Below are 21,687 nucleotides of genomic sequence, written 5' to 3'. Positions count from 1 at the left end.
ATTTTCAAAACATCCTCGAGACCGAAAATTGATCTATCCTCGGAAGATCGGTGATGACTTGATTCCAATGTTCATCTTGCGAGTTCAAATTAACCGTTCATTCAATTTGACTGATCAAGGAGTTAAATATATTCTGATCGTATCTAAAATGCTTGGTAGAAATGCGTTCCTAGCACTTAACAAACTTCAACAAATCCAAATGTGATGGTTCATTTGTATAATTCTGGTGCACTGCCTTCTGTGTTATTGGGATGTGAAACATAGACCAACTTAAAATCAGAGGATATTAGTGCAATGAATCATTTTCAACATTTCAAAGCAAAACAAAGAACTTGTTCTGATATATGTGAAGGTCTATTAGGACTTCGTCCGATAACTGTATATATCGAGAAAAAGAAACTTTTTTTCTTCAGAAACTCGAATCATTTAGCGAAAAAGGCATTTCTAGTCTGTCTGTTTTCCTATCTATTTGACTGCTATCGTACCCAACTTGGTTGGGTTGGGCGGCACAGTTATTTTTGTATGTTACTTCATGATCTTTATATTACAACTCCCTGATTATAACTTTGTAAGGATTGACCGATGTTCATGCTATGACCATCTCAAAAACCAAGAATGAAATGTTCACGCTTGCTATTGAGTTTACTTCGAGCTCGCCATCAGTAATGATCATATGCCATGTAATGTTGCGACAAACAATACTGTAGTTGCTTATCACCTTTTACACACTGAAAATACCTTTTCTGTAAACACACCACTGACTCAGATTTTTCTTCAAAAACTGGAACGAGTGAACCGAACCAAAATGGGCCGTATTAAAAATGGCATAATAATCACAATTTCTGATCATTATCTTACAAATTCAAGTATTCATGTAAAATTATAAGTGCCAAAATGCCTGCATGTAAAAGGTAAGAAAAATTGATTCGCAAAGACGTGCGTTCTTGAGCCATGAATATGTCGCGAACAATCACAAACAAATACCCCCCTTTTTTCTCCTTATGTTAACTTTGCTGAAAACAAATTAACTAACCTTCGTGAATTCTCATAACCTATCTAACCTAAATAGCTTTTCTTACCACTATTTGATAAATGCAAACAAGGTTCAAATACCTGTTACGTGTAGTCCCTAAAAACTCCAAAATAATCAAGGCACAATTATGGATAGTAAGCCATATCCCTCATAATATTATGGTTACATCTGGGTAAAGGCAGACTAGTAATTATTCAGGTTACCAGTGAGGGACCCTATTTTTATCATAGTTTTTTATGTGTTATTTAACTATTATTAGAGACTGCTATTTTTTCCATTTTAGGTACATGTGTACTTATTTTTACTCGGTTTTAATTGTACCAGGTTCTTTATATACTGTCCCAGTACATATGTATTCTATTTAAATGCATACATGTATATAGTTCTTCAAATATGAACCAGACAGTATTCTGATACAATGTAGCTACGCGTGGTAATATTGAAAATAGCTCACAATTGACATTATGCAACAGTTATGATGGAAATATTTCAATTCCGCCGAAGTTATGTAAATAAAATAAATTTTCTTTAATTTGAAGCTTAACTACATTTTACAGAATACCATAAAAATTACATGTAATGAGAGTTAGGGATAGCCTACAACAGAGCATCTCTCTTATATGTACACATATTCATTTTTCTTACATTTGTGATATCATTAAAAAAAGTGATGATAACTGAAAGGGGCAAGATAGAATAGGTAAACTGTTGTCCATTTAAAAAAAAAAATTCAGCATACCTGATCTAGATACCGTAAGGAATTCTTTTTTCTTTTTAATTTTTGAATTGCATATTTTAATTTTAAACCAATTAAAAGGCTACTTTCACTTTGAATTCACTTCCTTGACCCATTCCTGCGGGCCTGTTTGATACCTATTCCAGTTTGATTGAACACCTATCATATGCCTGCCATGCAATACTCCATATCAAACTACAAAATGTATAATTATACAGTAATATATTAAAGAAACAAATGAATTTTTGGGCCTTTGATCCTTCAGGATCAAAATACCTTTCTTTCAATGTGGACTTGTGATATTTGGCATGTGGATAGATTATATAAAGATAAAATGCTATGTACCACGGATAGTGGCCTATGACCTTGATCTTTGGTCAAATTTCATGGTCAAATTCCTGTTTTTATCAGTGACTGAACTCGTGTCCAAGCTGTAACTTTTTTTGTCTTCCAATTTGGGCTTTTGATAATTTCTATGTGGGTAGATCACCTAAAGACAATGTGTTGCATACCATGGATAGTGGCCTACATGTATGACCTTAAGTCAAATTCTGTTTTTTCATTGACAAACTCTTGTCCAGGCTGTAACTTTTTTGTCTTTTGATATGAGCTTTTGATATTTGGCATGTGGGTAGATCACCTATATGTAAATCAAATATATATGTATTGCTTAATTGCCACAGTGGGGCCCACAAAGATGGATTCCATCTCAATGATTTCTAGTTTTCTTAACAGTTACCAAGATGTTGTCTATACAGTAGCAATTTTCAGAACTATTTTGACTATGTTATCCTTAACATTGTGTTGTGTTTCTTCATTATGTGTTTCTGTTATATGTTGTTTCTGTATTTTGCTTTGTATAACAGTGATATTAAAATATTTGATTTAAAGATGGTAGTGATTGCAATGATTTAGTGATTTTTAATTAGGAGCTTTGTCTTCCTTTCTTTACACTTTCATTAACTTTTTGCGGAGCTCGGGATGCAGCCACATTTTATCCTGTTACCTCCCGTAAAAGCAGATATAATTTCGAAGACTCTTTAATTAATGTTGGGATTCGGGTGCAGAAAAAAGAGGTAACTAGAATGAAAATGGAATCCCCAGCAGACAAACACAACAGTGTTTCTAAAATTTACAGGGTGTTTCGTTTTTTTGGTAGGTTACATAAGGATGATTTTCATTTGTATCCCGGGTAAAGAAAATTTATGGCTGGGTCAGTAGAATGATAAATTCCCTTTGGACTTTTGAGATTTTCTAAAGTGTCGTAAATATTGGATGGAAAACCTTACGTGTTCCAAATAGACACCTTCTCCAAAGGGAGATAAATGTTGACAAAATTTTGGTCCGCAAGTCGGGAATAAAAAATCTAAATGCAGATCAATTAAATGTAAATATTTCTACGTCAATTTTATTCCCTAAATGTTGACCACTCAGACTACACATTTTTAAAACAAGGATACTGAAAAAATTTTGTACCTTACATTTGAGTTCCAAATATTAGCATGTTTCAGACTTGTTTATTTCTATCAGGACTGGCTTAAATTTTAACAGCTTTATTCCAAAGAATTGTAATTAAGAGCTGGCTTAGAAGGCTTTAGCCATTTCCCTAGTATTCTGTTCACAAGAAGGGTCAATTTCAATAACTGTTCAAAAAGTCAGAAAAATTCATTGAAATCTGTAGAAGAAACACTTTTACAATGTAGTTACTCAAAATGTGAATTTGTGAATAATCAGAGAGAGAGGTAGTGTACCAAAAGAAGCAACAAAATTCCTTAAAAAAATTCATTTTTGACAATTTTGTTCTTAATTGAACACCTCCAGCCAGGAATTTCCTAATAAGTGGAATAAAGAAATATAATAATTTCTAATATAGCAAGACTTTTTTATAAGTTTCTTTTACCTAACTACTTAGTCCTTGTTGCAACACATAATCAGTAGACCTTATGTAACTTGTTACAAAATTAATATATGGTGTTTGTAGCCCACATGACTTGGAGTATTTATTGTACACAAAAGGTTTTCAGTACTATCCTGACTGCAGTGCTTAGTGTTTGAGGTTAAGTTGTTATCATTATAATATCATTCTTTACTATATAATCATATTTTTGGCTGGGTTGCATTCATGCAAATCTGGCAATCAAACGATGACTTGGTGGACACAGAAAAAATTTTTCTCAGCAACTATAAATCACAGCCACTAGATATTTTGGTATGCAACTTCAGTATGGGGTCCAATATCGTGGGATGTGATTTCAGGTCATTTTTTCAAAAGATATTTGATGTTTTCATTAAATTTTAAGTTTATGAATTCTATACTCCCAGGATTCTCCAAGTGACCAAATATATAATTGATTTGACCTTAATTTAAAGTAAGTTTTTATGAATAAAATACTAGGAAAGTTAGCCCTAATCATTCATACCAGTTTAAAACCCTGCTGTAAATATACTTACAAATATTCCACTTTCATTTTTCTGGAATTGTGTGTTATCCCAGGAGTGCTATCTAATGATTTTGGTTTTTATCATTTTTAGGAATGGGATTTCAAGTTTGTTTCATTGGAGTTAAATTTTGATTTAAGAACTTGTAATCAAGTTTAAATAGGATATACTTACATTTTTGTATCCCTGCTTATTTCTATACTGGAGTTTTGAATATTTGCAATAATTATTTTGTTGCTAAATACATGTTTGCTTGAGCTGAAGCTGAAAATGTTATTTGGAAATTTCTTATACAATGCTGTTAAAATTATATCTTTGATCATTGCATCTAACAAATCTTCATACTTGGTGACTTGCAATTTTTTTGGGACATACCTTCCATCCACAAACAATCTCTCTTTAAGGATGTTTGATGCCTCTTACATGTGTTTATAATACACGTACATGTACAAGTATCTTTAAAACAGGTGTAAAACATTACAAAACGGGATAGTGTAATGAAATTCTACAAAAACACTTGATAATTTGAAGAACATTAAAGATCTTGAAAAAAACTTTGATTTGATGTATTATTTTGTTATACAATAATCATTAGGATGTCAGTAACAGTACTAAAGTAACACCCTTGGTAAGTCAGCTTGTTTAGGTTATTTTCTACATCATTTATCTAATGCTAGGATAATACATTTGTAGTTGTTTGTCAATCATTTGAAGCTGACTAAATATTGTTTTGTTCTTTTACAAATAACACAATCAAGAAAATATGAATGGATGCCCTCTAAAGGAAATGTCTGATAGCAGCAATTAGATGGTAGAACTCATTTCAGCTTAGTTACTTTTAATGTTTTGTGCTGTATCTATTTATTTATCATTCCTTGATGAATTGTGAATTTGTTGGCTAGAATCAGGATGCTTCTTCAGCCATGTTTCTTTCCCAATAGTATGATATTTGTTTTTTGTCTCGTTAGGAGAAGGTAGCTGGAAGATTAACATGTTATGATATTTCCTGTTTTGGTATGAAGTGTTACTGTTAGTTTCCTCATGTTTAATTTTCATTGTTTATGAATCAGTTTCACCATGCAGCAGTTGTAGTCTTCACAATCTCATCACATGAATCAATAACAATCTGTGAAAAATGTTTTAAAACTAGATGCAAACGTGTTTATTTTTTGTCATGTATACCTCAGCATTTTAGTTTGCTTTTCAGATCCAAGTCATTGAGACTTGCAGAGGACAACAGTCCGGAGCAGGCAGAGGAAGAAGACGACTTTGACATGGAAACAGACCATACCAGTGCATCAAAACCAAGAAAACTTACAAGGTGAGTGAGAACAAAAAAAAAACAACAGAGTTTTGGTATGATAAGTTGGAAATGAATCTTGCTGTCTGGCTTGTATGTTGATATGAATTCTGATGATAAACGTTTTTGCCTTTGCATCACCAGACTTTATACATGTACATCATTCTGAATGGTGAACAGTATTGGACAGTGCTTTAGTTTACATCATTAAGTGTTTATTCCATCCTTTGGGTTTGAATTGAACATTATGAAACATTCTGATGACCAGAATATACACTTCAATTAGCTCCATGATGAATACATATAAAGCAGCTGGATTCAATCTCAAAGCTTTATAATATTTATTGTGTCATGTTTATTGGAAATAAAATTGAGTTAAGAAATGTCAGTTATTTTTTTTTTTTGCTGTTAATCTCAGACCATTGAACAGCAAATAATTTATCCTCATTGTAATACTAATCTGAATGTTTTAATGCTTGCTCATTTACATTAGTATTTGTAATATTGTAATTTCAAACACAGGTGTTACACAATCTTTTGTTAAAACTTAAATGTTTTTATATTTAGCTTAGCTGTTTTAGTGGCATAAAAGATTTTCAGTTTGTGCTTCAGTTTGTCCATATCACAGTGACACTTTAGACTTTCCATTTGGTTAAATCTTTTTTCTTACAGACAGCCAGCATTATATCATGATAATGTTAGGTTCACATGTTGTAATGATAAGTATGCCAGGAAATATAGGTCACTTAAATGTTTCTAAAAATACTGAAAAATATTTCTTATATATTTTCTAGAGCTGAAAAGTCCAAGAATGCTGCCAAATTAAGGCGTGACAAAGAATCCATCGAGTTTAATAACATTATTAATTCTCTGCCTTTCCCTGATGAAGAGGTGGAAAAATTGGACAAGAGTTCTATTGTCAAGCTGACAACATCATACCTTAAAATGATTGATTTTATTGAAAAGGGTAAGTTTTGGGTGGTTATAATTTCATATAGGTTAAGTCTGCCCCTTTAGCCACTAACCCTAAAAAACCTGATTCCATTTCGAAAAAAAAATATGGAGTTAATCATTTGATATATAAGAAGCAATACTGAAACTATTACAACCCCGCTCCATTGTAGAGTGGTATAAACTGTTGTACCCATGTCTTTCATACTGTTATTTCGTCATTCCATAACTCATTTTTAGCACAACTGGCTAAAGGCCATGTGAGCTATTGCCATCACGTGTCCATCTTCATCATTAACAATTTTTCAAAACTTCTCCTCTGACACTACTTGACCAATTGGTACCAAACTAGGTATGAATGTTCCCTGGGGTATCCTTCATAGCACTGATGTAGGATTTTTTATCCGTTAAAAACATGGCCGCTGTTACTAAAACTAGAACATAGAGGTCAGACAGTAGTTTTTTGCATATATCTCCAAAATCGTTAGGTTTAGCCAAATTCTGATAGAGTAAAAGTGTTCAACATGATGAGATTTTGTCTGTGGTCCAATTTTCGTTTTAATCTGTTTAGCCATGTTGGAATTATTGCCCCTTTCAATGTTTTTTTGTTATATTTCTCGTATATCTCCAAAACTGTTAGAACTGTTAGAACTCGTAGATTGTGTCAAAGCTTGCAGAAACTCCACAGATTTTTTGTGCTGTGATAGGCATCTTACAATTAGGCGTTTAAAAAAGGTTATGTTGCGACAAGATTAAAGTCATCACTACAAAAGTTTTATAGTTGTCATCATGTGATCATTGTAATGTATCCATCTGCACCATGAAAACCCATTAGTTCGTGTCATAGTTTCTCTTTCCTCTTTCTTCTACCCTGTACATGACATTTTTTTTTATCAATTCTGCAGATGTTTCTAGAAAAACAGAGGACACTTACACTTCAAGTGCACCTGGTTCTTGCTTTCAGTTTTTAGTGGTGATGGGTTGCTGATTTACTTCTTAGTTTCTTTCACATGTTATTTTGGTTATGTTATGTTAATGTTGTGTGTATCCATTCCATGTTTAGTCTTTATCCATAGAATATATTCTTTTGATTTCTGCTCAAATCTTGATTCCCTTGATTACTCTTTCTATTGGAGGGAATGCTAAGTTATTTGGTGTATTTGTTTTGCATGATGCCTTGTAATGTGTCTCCACCTTTAAGGTTCCTCACTAATCTACTTCCTGTTTACCCATTGACTTAGGCATTTCTTAGGTGGTACAAAATAGAAATTTTCATCACAGATTTCTCAATTGTTGGTCTCATTGTCCACAACTCCTCCTTAACAACTTGCAGGATTGTAATGGAACTCATTGGAATGTTAGATTATCATATCAGGATGTGCATATTGTCAACAATTTGTTGTTGTTGTGTATCATCCTTCAACTCTGGAGAACACATGGTTTTCAGGGGGAAAATCAGTGAACAAATAGATGTTTAAATTCCCCAGGACTTTCCCCAAGACTAAAAATAGTACTACAGGTGTGATAACTTAAGTCATGATTGAATTGACTTCATTTTAATAATAATAATTAAGTACCAGTCCATATAAAATTCAGACACTGCCAATTGTAAAGTGATTCATGTAGAAAAACCCACAGAACAAACGATAGTTTTTCAATGTATATATGCTATGTATTTACATAATGATAATCATTTTTGTATTCAGATCAGCACTTTTGATAACATCATATATTCATCTCACACTGAAATCAACCAAATGGAACCAAATCAAGAATGATAACTCTTGCAAAGTGCTAATTTCATGAACAATATATAATTTCTATCTCAATACCGCAACAACCAAATGAAAAAATAACACTGGTTTTGTGATCAGTGGCTCTTTCTGAACAAGAAATAAAACTGCATTTGATGGGTTTTTTTACCTTGGTTCCTTGGTTCCCTTGATTACTCTTTGACATGGATGAATCACCTTCTGTCTGATTTTTAGAAAGACTGCTATTTAAAGAAGTAACAAACAAAGCAAAACAACTAGCGTATCAGTTTTACAAGAATAAGATTTATGTTTTTCTCCCTGGCAACTGTGTTAGCTCCACACTAACTACTGACATCCTGAAAATTGCCTTCTGGCATTTTTTGGCAACATAAGTAGTCGAGTACATGTACATGATTAGATAATTCTAAATCTATAGATATGTTGAAAGTTACTAAAAAAGTGCATGATAAAGCATGCTCTTAATCAAATGAATATCATATTCAAAAGAGGCCCAAAATAAATGAAAAATTGTTATCTCCAATGGATGTGCTTCATGTATCAGCAAAAATTTGCAGGTAAAACCCTTGGTGTGTAATGTTCATAAAGATTTACTTATCATAACTTGATAAATATTTTTGTTTTCAATATAAAAAGGAAAAAAATAAATAATGTGTTAAAGTTGGATTATTACTACATTTGCAGTGCAGTGGTAAAATATTTTACATGTACCTATGAATAAATTATAATTCCTATAAACTAAAACAGAAAAGTACTTTTTAAGTACACAGATCAGATAAAATATACACATAATACATAAAATAGAAGTGGCACATTTTGACACAGGACTTTTTAATGTCATGTCACGCTTAATGAATATACCACTAAATTCTGGGGATACCACTGCTTTGATATTTGGTATATGAATTGTATTGTATCTCCCCCTTTCAGGTTGTGCACTCAGCTACTTTCTGTTTATGAGTCCATAAAATAATTTTTAGGAGGTGTATAATTGATATTTTCTCAGCTTTTATTGTAGGGAATGATTAGATATTTACATGTATACTCCTGTTCTGTAGAATGGGGTATACTGTTTTACTTGTATCCCTCATTCCGTAACACATTTTATGTGACAAAATTCCAACTTTCTGTAAATCACTGCCAGTTGAAATGTTACACAAAGCTACTCATGAACATATTGAATCATATAATGCCTTTTAGTCCTTGTAGGCATCTACTTTTTGTTTGCTGAAAAAGTAAGGGTATCACTACTGAGCTGTCATTCACTGATTTCTGGCTTGTTGGAGGAAAGCTGTTGTTAGCTGTAGACAGCAGAATTGATGCAAGCAGTTTAGAAAAAATGATTTATTATATCCCACAAAGTGTGAGGTATATAGTGATTATTCTGTCTGTCCATTTGTCTGAAACTGCTGAATAGAATTTGATGAAACTTTCACAAGTTCTTTATTACATGATGCCATTGTGCTTTTCCTATTTTGTTTTCCCATCTAGATACCTTTTTGGGTTTTTTGAAGCAAAACAAGGACTTCGACATTTCTTTAACAAGAGGGACAATTTTCATTTGAGCAACTCCTCTAAACTGATATCTGACTAAATGGAACTATTATTTGTTGAAACTAACACAAATTCTTTATCACATGGTGAAATGATGCCTTTTTGAAGCTCCTATTTTTTCATACAAATGACTTTTGGGCTTTCCTGGTGCAAAACATGAAATTGGTTATTGGTTGACCAGGGTGGCATTTTCTAATAAGCTGCTTCTCTGAAACCACTGTATGGAATTTCATAAAACTTTCACAATTTGTTTATAAAATGATGCCATTGTGCACCAAATATTTTGTTTCCCTACTTTAATGACCTTGTGGGTTTCCTATTTTCTCTGAGCAGAATACTTAAAATGAGTATTGGTTTTACTTTTGATATTTTTAGACTTGTTTTGTAATGGTCTACATAGCTTTTGGAGAAAATTTCAGTTTAAGTTTCTTTGCTTTAAGACTTTATTCAAGATCAGAGGAAGGATTTTCAAATGTCATTCCATATTTAGGACAGCATGTTAGAGTTACTCCAAACCACTGATATACACAGTTGTTTGTGTATACTTTTGGTGAAATTCCTATATTTCTTTTTGGAGTAATGGACTTGTACATACTGAATATTACATGTCAAAATCTGTATCACATGCTGTATCAACAGCGGGACTCCAAGGCCACCGTGTCATGTTCATTGTATCATATATTTTAACCATACTTCAAGTATGGTCTGTAAAGGGGTGTGATATAGGGTATGCAATATAGGTCTAGAGTTGTCGTATAGGGTATGTAATATAGGTCTAGATGTGTGGTATAGGGTATGCAACGTAGGGTAGAAGGTATAGGGTTTAAACAAACACTTATAATGCATATGCAAAAAAGTTATATTTTAATCTAAATATATTATATAACTAAATACACAATTGTTTGTAATAATGGTCTGATCTAAGGTTTGTATACTTTTTGAAGATAATTTGATTTTTAGATTGTGAACCTTGTTGTCATTCCTACAATTTTCACTGCAACTGCTGATCATGGTGCCTTGATTATCTCTGAAAAGCTTATGTCAAAATATCCTTTCTGACTGTGAGATGCATGGGATATGATTTCTGAGTGTGGGATACATGGGATATCATTTCTGACTGCTTGACACAATGGATATCATTTCTGAGTGTGGGATACATGGGATATCATTTCTGACTGTTTGATACATGGGATATCATTTCTGACTGTAGGAAATAGCTTTGTGTTTGATGACTTTGTTTATATTTTGACCTTATGTTTTTTTTTAAGAAAAAGTTCTCATCACATGAGCTGGATATTTTGGTGGGTGTTAACTTTGGTTATGCTTTACCACAGGCTACAATCATAGACTTGAATGATATCAAATTACTCATTGATGACTTTTTTTGTTTGTTTGTTTGTTTTTTTTTTTGTCACATTTATAATTTAATTTGTCTCCATTTATTTTTAATATTCAATCACACTGTAAGAATAGTATAGTCATTTTTCAATATGAATCATTGACTTAGTTATAATAATACATATTTCCTTGGACAGACTGAGAATTTATTGATAAACTGTTCAAAAATAATTCAGAAGTAGTATACTTTTAGTATGTTAAAAAGTTTTTAAGTTACAAGTATGAAATTCATCATGTACACAATGCTGAGTGCATATGTCCTGATATAAGATTTGTTTTCCTTCAACATAAAATTAACATCAGCACAGATTATTTCATAAGATTTCTCAGGACAAGGAAGAATCATATTACATTTCAAAGGTCATTAACTTAAATGAATAACTATGAACGTGCTTATACTTAAGTGCAATTTGAGTTATCTCTCTTTGTCAATGAAGTTTTGTTTATGATGGATTTTCTATTGAGTTGGTTTTTGGTAGTACTGGTACATATATTGAGAAATTGGTTTTATCTGATATGATATATAAAGCCACGATAATAACAAAGGAAAAAATATGACGGTAAAACATTTTGTAAGTTTCATAGGGTGTGGACAACAACAAAGGTTTAAATGACATCATATCTTGTAAAAGGACAAGTTGAGAGACATCTTTTACAAATATGCAATGTCATCATTAATAGGATTGTGTAAAGATTAAAATTTCTTTCATTTCAATGATTTTTTAAGAGAGAACTAATAAATGTAACTATGGTTATATTTTATAAAAGTATTTAAATATTTTTCTCTTATAGTGTACAGTACCTAGAGCTACGTGCTTTGATTCATGTAGCATTAAAATCACTAATTATAACCTTAGCAGTGTGGTTCATTGACCATTGTACTGTTTGACTGGTATGTTTCACTGTCAGAAACAAGAGATATCTACAGTTGTATGAATTACATAACATATCTTCCAACAAATACCTGGTAAGAACATGTACATCTGCATAATCCTGAATAACTATACAACCCAGATCTATACTTTAAAATGATCTTTGTAGTAGTACAATGCACATAGGTTCATGACAGTATAGACAGTTTACTTGCCCTTTTTATCTTGGTTGTTATTTGAAGATTCTGACAACCTCTTTGAAGTTGCTTTAATTATTAATACATACTTGAAGATTATGGTATTTTAATCAATAGATTACTTGCATCTCTTGTTCTGTATCTGTATTAGTTGAAGTTCAGATTCAAGTGCATGTGTACTATGGTAAGGGTAAGAAGTCAACTGACTGGTAAGCCTAAGAGTAAGATCAGCTGTATATTCATTTACATAGGCAGATTCATTGGGGGAACAGAGGACCCCTTTTACCAGTAGTAAAAATTGAAAATCACTGGGGTGGCCCAATCCTTTTTAGGTCAATCACCCATCCCCACCCCTTTACTTTTCAGAATTTCTGGATCTGTCACTGAAGTATACATACACTTGTTTACTTTTTAATATATTCTTCATTGTGAAATAGTGGTTCTTTGTGGTAAGTTATTAAAATGTGGTCAGTCTAAAGACTGTTGAAATATATTTGATCACATACTTTTACATGTATGAACAACTCTGCGGGTGTTTCTAGAAAAGTGGAGGACAATTATACCTCCCGGTGCGCTAGGTCCATGCTCCAAGTATTTAGTGTAGTCCGAGTTGCTTATTTACTTTTGTTACTTTGTATATATTATTTGGTTGTTTTATGTTCTTTGTTGTGTATGTCTGTTTTATCTGTCTGGTGTTTGTCCCTAGATTACATTCTTTTGATTTCCACTAGAATCTTATTTTCCTTGAATACTCTTTATGACTACAGATACAATGTAGATCTGATCAGGTTCAAATTTGTTCATGACAAAACAACTTGTTGCAAGTCTGTATATAATACTAGTATGCTGCTCAAGGAAGATATTTCTCAATCATTTCAGATTGGCTGGTCTCTTTTTACATCATTCTGCTCTGATGTAAAATGGTTAACCATGTTGTTCTGTATCTGCAGATAATTAATTACTAAACATCTTTTTTATCTACCTTGTTTCTTTAGGTCCCCCTTTTCTTTTGCTGCATTAAGTCTGGCCTTCTTCTGTGTTTACTGAACCAATATTGGTGATGATAAGTAATAATGAGATTGCAGTGACAACTAAGATGTGGTTGATAGTTAATGGGAATTTTCTGGAACAAGTCAATACAAACATTGATATTTGATAACCTGTTATTTCATATCAGAACTTTTTCTTACTTTTGGTATTTGGTAGAAAACAATTAATAAAGGTAAAGTAAGATTTAGAAAGAATGCATATAGATTTTAGGCAGACGTTCATAATTAATGCCTATTAAAATGCTTTGATAGATTAGCAGAAATAAGATTTTTTTCATTTGTAAGATGTTTACTTTCTGTAATGAATGGTTGATGATGGCAAATGAAGACTTCCTTCTTTGAAATTTTTAATTCTCTCTCTGACTTTTCAACTCTAGTGGTAGACTTGAAAGATATCTAGTTTCTGCACGTACTTTAACAATACAAGCAATCTAAGCTCACGTCTTAAATTTTATTATTATACAAAACTCTGTGAATTTCCTCATTTTAGACTAGAACCCAAAAATGCTTTTGCCAATTGTCATGACATTCTTAATTAATTATTTCCTTTCATGTAGGCTTTTGAGTTGTATTCTTCATACCCTCATGAAGCAAAATTTTTAGAATAATCTATACAACTTTTTTGACTTAATGTCACTCAACCATGAGGCCACTAGCAAGTCTCTACTTTAAGAAATACCTTCGATGATTTCCCAATAACCAATAATGCCAGATTATATAGCCATTAGTGATAGATTTATTGATATGCAATCCAATCTGATCGCATCATCAGTTTCACCATGGTCATGTTGTAGAATAATTGCAGTACAAAATGCCAATGCATTTTCTATAGGTGACACTAGTTCTCACACAGTTATATATAGTTGGTTTGATTATTGTTGTATAAATACAGTTCTCTAGGGGGCAAAATGGATTTACTTTTCAAATGGATATTGCTGGCATGAAAATCGGATGGTTCTCAGTGAGGAATACAATAAATTATAGTGAATGGTACTAGGTGAAAATAATTGGATTTGATTGCTAGGAATTGTAGAATTGAGTGTTGTCTGTTCTGTACAAATCTGGCTATTAATTGCTCTGTATTCTCAATCATTAGTGATGCTGGTATCAAGGAAAAGGAAATGTACCCTTGTAAGGATAACATTTGCCAAAAGGCCAAGAGGTAATTAAGTTAGACTTTTAGAGGTTGTTTCTTTTTTTTTTGTTTTCTAAAAGTAATTGATGTCCTAGAAATGGAATTTTTTTGTGACTGTTTTTAGAATGTCTCCTGTATGTATGTCTGTTTGGCTTGACATTTCATTAGTCAGCACTATTATTACATTACAAAGTTACTTTTGCAACTGAAAATTGTCTTAGTTACATCAATTAGTTCTCCCTTAAAGAATGTGAATAACAATTATCATAGGTTCATGGAGAGCATTGTACAAATATAGGTTATTATTCTTTGAAGATGATCATGATGCCATCATATAAAGACTTGATCAAAAATTTACACCCAGTTCTTATTGTAAGCAGTTGGCACACCTTAATAGTACATGTATATACATACATGTATATGTATTTTAGGAATGATCTAGATGTTTGTCGTACCACTAGTATATTGCATTTTGTCACCTGCCTTATATTTTTATATCATGTCTGTCCGTCTGTCTGTGAACTTGTCAAGGTTTTCATCACTGTAACACCTACATGGTGATTTCTCTTAGCTGAGCTACATGTAGTGGTCTGGCAACAATGGACTTTCTTTTAGCTCTCTAGATATATGTTGTCTTTTTTTCTTTTGTCTCTCCTTCACTGTGGCATTTTAGGAAATTAGTCAACCAATCTAAATGTAATTTTGTCATTGTCATTTCACATGCTTTTAATGTTTTTGTTGGACAAATCATTAAGTGGATTTTGTCCACAATACAGAATAACTCTTGCACATTTTATTAAGACTTTATGTTCTGGCACACTCCTAGGGTTGTAAAGATTACTTATTGTTTAAACCACAAAGATTAGTCAACCAATTACAGATTGTAATATTTAAGTGTACAGTGAGGTAATTGTTTTTTACCAAAGGCCAGACGAGCTATTGCCATCACTTGGCATCTATTGTCATTGTCAATAATTTTTCAAAACTCTTCTTCTCTGACACTACTTGACCAAATGTAACCAAACTTGCTAGTATCCTGCATAGAAGTGATGTAGGTATTTTTGACCCGTTGAAAAATATGGCCGCCATTACTAAAAAAGGAACATAGGGGTCAGACAGCAGTTTTTCCCAGATATCTCAAAACTGTTGGGTTAAGCCAAATTCTGACAAATGGTAAAAGTGTTCAGCATGATGAGATCTATCTGTGGTCCAATTTTCATTTTAATCTGTTAAGCCATGTTGGAATTATTGCCCTTTTAGGACATTTTTTGCTATTTTTAATGTTATTTCTTTCCAAAATCTTCTCCTCTTGCACTACTTTACCAACTAGAACCAAATTTGTTATAAATGTTCATTAGGGTATTTTTCCTAGAACTAGTGTAGGGATTTTTGATCCATGGAAAAACATGGCTGCTGTTAAAATAGAACAAAGGGGTCAGTCAGAAGTTTTTCTCTGGTATTTCTTCAACCATTAGGTTTATTTAGATGTTTTTAATTGCTGAATGATGATTAAGAAGGCCTACAAAAATATTTAAGGGATTAAGGTTGATAGACGACTTTATGCAAGAGTTATTGCCCTTGAAAGGTGAAAAATGATGGTTTTTTTTTACCATTTTCAATATCTTGAAAACTATGATCGATATCATTATGATAAGGCCTACAAAAGTTTGTAGGGATCAAAGTTTTTGGACAACTCCTTGTTAGAGTTGTTACCCTTGAATGGCAAAAATATTAACCAGGTGAGCAATTCAGGCTCCTAGGAGCCTCTAGTTAGCTCATCTCGATCAATTAAAGCTTATGCCATTACTCTGTGTCTGTCATCCTTTTCAGTTTTCAGTAATCTTTTCACATTTTGCTGAAGTATATGAAAACCCCATTATCAACTTTGACCAAACTTAGCAGAAATGATGTATGGAAGAGCTTCTAAAAAATAATCCAAATAGTGTTCCTTTTGATCAAACAAGATTGTACCTAGAGGTTGTCTAAGCTTCTTATAGACCAATTTTCGAAGATCAACTCCTGATACAACTGGGCTCAATGTTTGAAACTAGATAGGGTTGTTGATCTTAATTCCTCTTTTAAATGATCCACTTTTTGTGTTGCTTGGTGGGTGGCTGCATGTTGTCACTCAAAGTTGCTACTGAAACCCTATAGTAAAACACATTACATTAGGCCTCGGTCTCTGCTAATATAAAGCCAAATTCACAATTCTCTGCAGTTTTTGTTTAATGACGTTAAAATTGTGGCACCATTATGACATCTTTACAATGAACAAATGCCATAAAATATTATTTTTCCCTATATTTATATATTTTACTATGTTATGAACAGCTTTCATGTTACTGTGGAAGTACTATTATTTGTGGATACCAATTTTCCTGGATTAGGGAAGAATCACAAGTTTGTGGATTGTTGGCTATGTGGTTTTGAGGTTTTTAGTATACATATCATTGGGAATCTTCTTTTTGTTGGGAACTAAATTTTGTGGTTTTTCCTTTCCATGAAAACCATGGAAATTGGTAGCCCATGAACAAAATTGCTTTCACAGTATTACAACATTATTTTTAGACAATATTCATACCTTAATGCCCTTACACCTTTGCCTTTGAATCTGCACTGGTGACTGAACTTGACATTATTATGTGTTTTAATTTGTTATGCATTCACCACATGAATATGTAGATAAAATACATTCTGCAAAACAAATAGATCAATCAGCGTGACCCAACTAAAACTGTAAAATGAGAATATGTGAGCTTATAGTGAACGAAGTGATTATTGAAAAAAACTTCCTGTGATTTATCTGTTGTTTCTCACATACTTCCTATTTATTTGTATCAATGATGGGCAGTAAGAGCTAACATTTTATGTCAGTCACTATAAACATCACAGTAGTTGCTACCACAGTTTCTTGCATGTCTTTATTAGATTTGATGCAACTTGCAACCTACCTGAATGTCTAATTATCTGAGGCCAACGGAATATTGTTATTAGATATTGTCTTCACAAACTCATCCAATCTGTTGTTTTTATTCAGGTTATTTTTTTACAGAAAAAATTGTTTTGAATTTTATTCCATATATATAATGCAACACAATGTATATTCTTTGCTAAAAAATCATTTCACAGAAAACACAACACTCTTATTTCAAGCCTGAAGGGTGTTTGCTTATAATATGTAGTCAAGAGTATCTTTAGCATTGTGGGAATGATTGTCTAGTCATCCAGCTAGTTCAGCTTTCCACGATATTTTTGTCATAGTTTTCTGTATGTACAGATATGTAAGTTAGACTGCTGACTTTCTTGTCATACTACTAAACCAGGTTTACCGAGGGTGGGTGGAGGATTTATCAGATATATTCAATGGCTTCTGATTACCTTGGCCTAGTGTCAGATCAACTTGATTTGCTGTAATGTATTGTAATCATCATATAATAATATGTCATATCACAGAATGGAATTGTCAATCATGTCCTCCATTACATGAACACATGCACCATATGATGACTCGACAGTTTTTAATATGTCTGGAAATTTATTCTGTCCTCATACTTGTCAGTATAATTTTAGATTAGTAGGTGAATGAACTGAGGTTTGAGTAATTGAGATAGTGTATGTTGAATTATGGTACTCGGAGTATTCAGTGTACTTGGTTAAACATGAATGGATTAAAGTGGTACCAGTCTATTCATTTATATCAGATTCTTGTCCTGTTATTTTGTTAAAATTGTAGTTTACTCACTAAAATAACTTATTGCCCACATTTTATGCTATTTTCAATAAACTCTTATTGATAAAGTTTGTAAGTGTTTTTTTTTTTTGGTCTGAACATATCAGTCACATGCTTGCAACAAACTGAATAGTTTGTCAAATATTGTCTTTCATGATTGAAATATTTAAGTTATTGAACCATGTAGCCATTATCTCTTGCAAAGATGATGTGTTTTTTGTCAATTTGGCAGAATCAACTCATTTTGGCTCCATTTAGCACCAACGTTACTGTGGGTGAACAACTAAAAAGGTTTCATTGGTGAAGCATGCATACCTTTTACTTATATACCAGTATTATCCTATATCCATGTTGATTTAGTTTATCTACAGGGATTAAACATATTCCATTGTGTATTATAAACTAATAAACAAATAAAAGAAACTTAAAATTGATTGTATTTGCAAGTGTCATATTGAGGAGCACTGAACATTAGAAGTGAAATGGAAAACATGCTAAATAATCATTCTAAAGCTCTTCAATTAAAAAACATGCTAAATAATCATTCTAAAGCTCTTCAATTAAAAAACATGCTAAATAATCATTCTAAAGCTCTTCAATTAAAAAAACCCAGATCTATTAATAGATGACAGTTGTATGTGACCACTCATATAAATCTTCTCATGAAATGAATGTAAAGAATTGACAATCGATGTAATGGGCCGTAGCCTGCCTTCATACTGAGTCCACTAAATTATGGGTTCATTTGTACTCAACACAATGTTTGAGTAAAGATCACTGATAGGGAAAACCAGTAGAAAAGCGTTTAATTATACAGGAACTGGATAAAACAAATTATTGCTGAACTTGAGCTAAACCTTCACCCATGGTGGCTAGTCTATCTTTATTAATGAAATTTGAACTATAGGCTAACCCCCTTTTAACAGTATTAGGTCTTTTACAATAGATGAAGCCTAGTTGGCAATAGTACAATGAATGCATCTGTAAATTAATTAGGAAATGGAATCTGCTGTGGGCATTCTTGTGTTGGCATTTTTATCACTGTGGGTATCTGATATGCTTAAGAACATTGCAGGAATCATTTCTTGATTTATGATGATGACTGTACTGTTAATAACTTAATAGATTCATAGTTCAGCATATCTCTACAAAGTAAATGCTTCATGTCTCTTGACTGAAGGGTTTATCATTTAGTACATGGTTATCTCCAGTTTACACTTCTCAATTAGATGTTTTAATACTAAACTTTTCCTAAAATCATTTTTAAGCTGCCTCCATGAAATGGTAATATTAAAGTTTTACTATTTTTGTACCTCTGCTCTGAAGGATTGGGGGCAACTATTCATCATAGTGGTTCTGTAATTTTAACACATTCTTCCTGTAGGTATTCCATATGGTGGGATTCATCTTCAAAGAAATTTGACAACTTCCTGTTTACCATGGACTTAGTTTTTTTGTTTTTGGGTTTTTTTTGGGACATATTTTAAAAATTGAAATTTTCGTCACATTTTTTCATCAACTACTTATCACAGAGACTTGAAATTTTAACATGTTTTTTCTGTAGGTATGCAATAAAGTGGGATTCATTTTAGGAAAAATTCAATAACAACTTCTAGTATACCAAGGACTTTGATTTTTTGACATATTTTGATAGTTGAAACTACTCGTCACAGCTGCTTGAAATTTTAACACATTCTTCCTGGTGGTATGTATTTGTTTTTGGAAAAATTGACAACTTCCTGTTTACTGAGGACTTTGTTTATTTTTTGACTTCATGTTTTTGCAAGTGGAAATTTTCCTTGCAGTTTTCTCGGCAACTACATGTACTTATCAAAATGTCTTGAAATTTTAACACATTCTTATTATGGTGATATCCATTTTTGGAAAAATTGAACAACAACTTCCTGTTTACCAAGGATTTTTTGTTTTGTTTTTTCACTTTATATTTTTGAAAGTTAAAATTTTACTCCCACTTTTCTCAGCAACTACTCATCACAGTGGCTTGAAATTTTAACCTGTTGTCTGTAGGTATGCTATATAGTGAGATTCATTGACGGAAAAATTTTATAACAACTTCTTGTTTACCGAGGATTTTATATTCCTGATATCGTGATTGAGAATGGGGGTGGGGGGTTTGACTAAAGAGCTATAGTTCACAGATTTTTTGTTTATCCTGTCAATTTCTCATTCTAATACATATATTTGTTTAGACTCTTTTCCAAACACTTGATGAGTTATGCATGAGTTTGCTTTTTGTTGTTAGAAACCAATATGGTTTAAAACAACAAATTATGGTATAAAATAAGAGGACTGTAATGCTGGGCATGGAGCCCCAGGGTGGAGCCTGTTGAGAGGTTGGTATTTGCATCAAGAACTTTCAATTGGTTATTGATGTTCCTTTGAGGTTATTAAGAAATAAATTATTTCCCTAAGTTACTGTAACTGATAAAGACATGCCAACATCCTAGGCTATCATTTCCAAGATTGTTTTTTCTGTGAAATGTGCTTAAACAACTTCATTAAACCTTAGCAGTAGGATGATTGTGGCATGGCTCAATTTACAGAAGTGGATTAATGCACATCCTAAATTGTGCTTCTCCAAATGAATCAAAAATTGCATCAGACTTTTTTTCAGCTGAATGAAATTGAAGATTAATTCTTGTTAGTTGTTGAGAATCAGTAAGAAATTGATTAAAGAAGTAGAAAGGCAGGAAATTTAGTCATGTTATCAAATGTTCTGGTCAAATTATACTGAATTATTGATAGCTATAAGGGTATAAGAAGGAGTGGGTTTGTATCATGTGGTTGGTAGAAGTATCAAAACAACTTGATCAGCTGAATTTCCGGGAGAATAGCTATTCTCAAATATCTGTCTCCAGTACTGACATAAGATATTTTAAGTTTCAGTATATATGATTTCACCCTTCATTAGAAATGTATGATCTCATTCACACCAACTTATAATTACAGATCATTTATTTTGCTCTTGAAACACATGTAATCTGTTTCAGTTATTGCATAGAAAGAGATAAGAAATTTGGCCAGTGGTTTTCTTCAGAAAATACTCAAGCTGAAAGTATCATTCAGTGATTTACCTAGCGGTTTGATATGTCGAGTGAATCTCACTCTTTTGACAATTATTTGTGAGTAAAATTCTTGAAAGGGGAGATTTTTTTCTAGCAATGAAAAAAGCAACTTTAAACTGATGAATTACCTAATGATGGAAGTATTACTATGATTTGCACAGCTTTGTGCAGGCTTTAAGTTTTGTATTGTATTTGTTTTCTTGTTTCTTCATTGTGAATGTTTCGTTCACAATTCTTCTCATTGTTCCCTTCATTTCACTTTCAAGCCTTGTTCTACTTCAAACTCCAATTAAGGCACCAACTACCTTTGTTTTCAGTTTTATAACCTTTGTGATTAACAGTCAAGGCCTGAGATATTCAGTTATTATGAGATAAAACTTACTTTGATTAAATCGCCTCTTTTTTATGGGTTCACTGGTGGCTGCCATTGTTGAA

General features: G+C 32.4%; 1 protein-coding gene across 2 annotated transcripts in view; it reads left to right on the top strand.

Moving 5' to 3' along the window:
• The first annotated feature begins 764 nt into the window (after nucleotides 1-764).
• The window catches only part of LOC148624613 (uncharacterized), a 61,701-nt gene continuing 40,778 nt past the window's right edge, over nucleotides 765-21,687 (top strand). The window contains exons 1-3 of one of the 2 annotated variants that reach the window (XM_088567355.1): nucleotides 765-911; nucleotides 5,416-5,529; nucleotides 6,303-6,475. In XM_088567355.1, coding sequence (XP_088423481.1) covers nucleotides 895-911; nucleotides 5,416-5,529; nucleotides 6,303-6,475 — 304 coding nt within the window. In that variant the 5' untranslated portion in view covers nucleotides 765-894. The remainder of the gene's footprint in view (nucleotides 912-5,415; nucleotides 5,530-6,302; nucleotides 6,476-21,687) is intronic. The other variant, XM_088567354.1, reaches the window with a different exon arrangement.

The sequence above is a fragment of the Perna viridis genome, chromosome 2 (assembly GCF_037379345.1).
Source record: "Perna viridis isolate PV_CMFRI_1.1 ecotype Kerala chromosome 2, ASM3737934v1, whole genome shotgun sequence".
In the NCBI taxonomy this organism is placed as follows: Eukaryota; Metazoa; Mollusca; class Bivalvia; order Mytilida; family Mytilidae; genus Perna; species Perna viridis.
Note: the sequence above shows the minus strand (reverse complement) of the source record. Positions and strands in the feature narration are given on the sequence as shown.